Genomic DNA, 1,170 nt, shown 5'->3' on the forward strand with positions numbered 1-1,170 from the left:
GTGTTTGTTTTTATATTTATGAGGTTCTATTCCTAAATAGGCAGGAGAATTGAAAAAGGAAAAACCTGGGTACTCAGGATAAAACTGGGGGGGGGGGGCACTAGGGTGGCCAGCTTATTCTCGCCCCCCGGCCCCCGCTGGCGCCCCTGGCTGCTGGATAGAGCTCACTACGCTGCAGTCACCGTGTGTTTTTATTTGAGCTAACAACAAACAGAGGAATTAATGCAGCTTTTTGTGCAGGCTTTAGGACCAAAACCCACCATTGCTCCCAGTACTCCAGACGATGAGAAGGTGGACACCTCCAACAGGCAGAAGGCTGCCCTCTACATGGTGAGGGATATGTTACATGGTCTGTCTGTGGCTACATGTTTGAAACATGTACAGTTTGACCTGATGCTGTTCTGTTCTGTAGATCTCAGATGCTTCTGGTTCCATGAAGGTGACGGCTGTGGCTCAGTCCAGTCCCTTCAAACAAGCCATGCTGTCTCCTGAGGAGTGCTACATTGTGGACAACGGAGTGGATCAGAACATCTTTGTTTGGAAAGGTGACAGCAGCGGACTATAACTCTGCTCTCTCTCCARAGCAGCTGCAGCTCAGTTTCCACTGACCATGACAATGTGCAAATTAGAATTTCAAAAAATAAAATTGCTCAATGGAAACACGTCAATTTAGAAAAAAATTGTTTCTCGACAAAATGTTTTTGCACTAGGATGAGGTGGTATTTCAGCCGTATCGAAATTGGTGTTTTTCGCAAAACTGCAGTGGTTTTAGCTCCGTCCATYGYCCCATCAGCTCTGAGCAGCCTCCCTGTCCCCACAGCATGATGCTGCCACCACCATGTTTCACAGTGGACATGCTGTGTTCAGGCTGAGCTACAGTCTTAGTTCACTGACAGAGCTTTGCTCTGAGGCCAGTAAAGTTCAGCTTTAGTCTGAACTGACAGTGTGTCTCTGYAAACATATGGGGTGCCCTTTGTAAAGTTACAGTCAAAAATTACAAGCAATAGTTTTGTTTTATTTAGCTTTTATAAGAAAAAAAGAACAGATTTATTTTTCAAAGTCAGTTTTTCACCAAATGATTCATACATTTATAAATCTTATACAGTTTCATTTTGCATTCAAATGAAAGCTATAACTATGAGGTACGGTTTGTAAAGTTACACAGTCAAA

General features: G+C 43.7%; 1 protein-coding gene across 2 annotated transcripts in view; it reads left to right on the forward strand.

Annotated features, from left to right (window-relative positions):
- The window catches only part of scinlb (scinderin like b), a 26,606-nt gene that overhangs the window by 15,334 nt on the left and 10,102 nt on the right, over positions 1–1,170 (forward strand). For both annotated transcript variants that reach the window (XM_014025353.1, XM_014025354.1), the window contains 2 exons: positions 241–330; positions 413–545. In XM_014025353.1, the coding sequence (XP_013880807.1) occupies positions 241–330; positions 413–545 (223 nt within the window). The remainder of the gene's footprint in view (positions 1–240; positions 331–412; positions 546–1,170) is intronic.

This window comes from Austrofundulus limnaeus, unplaced genomic scaffold, assembly GCF_001266775.1.
Source record: "Austrofundulus limnaeus strain Quisiro unplaced genomic scaffold, Austrofundulus_limnaeus-1.0 Scaffold470, whole genome shotgun sequence".
NCBI classification, from domain to species: domain Eukaryota; kingdom Metazoa; phylum Chordata; class Actinopteri; order Cyprinodontiformes; family Rivulidae; genus Austrofundulus; species Austrofundulus limnaeus.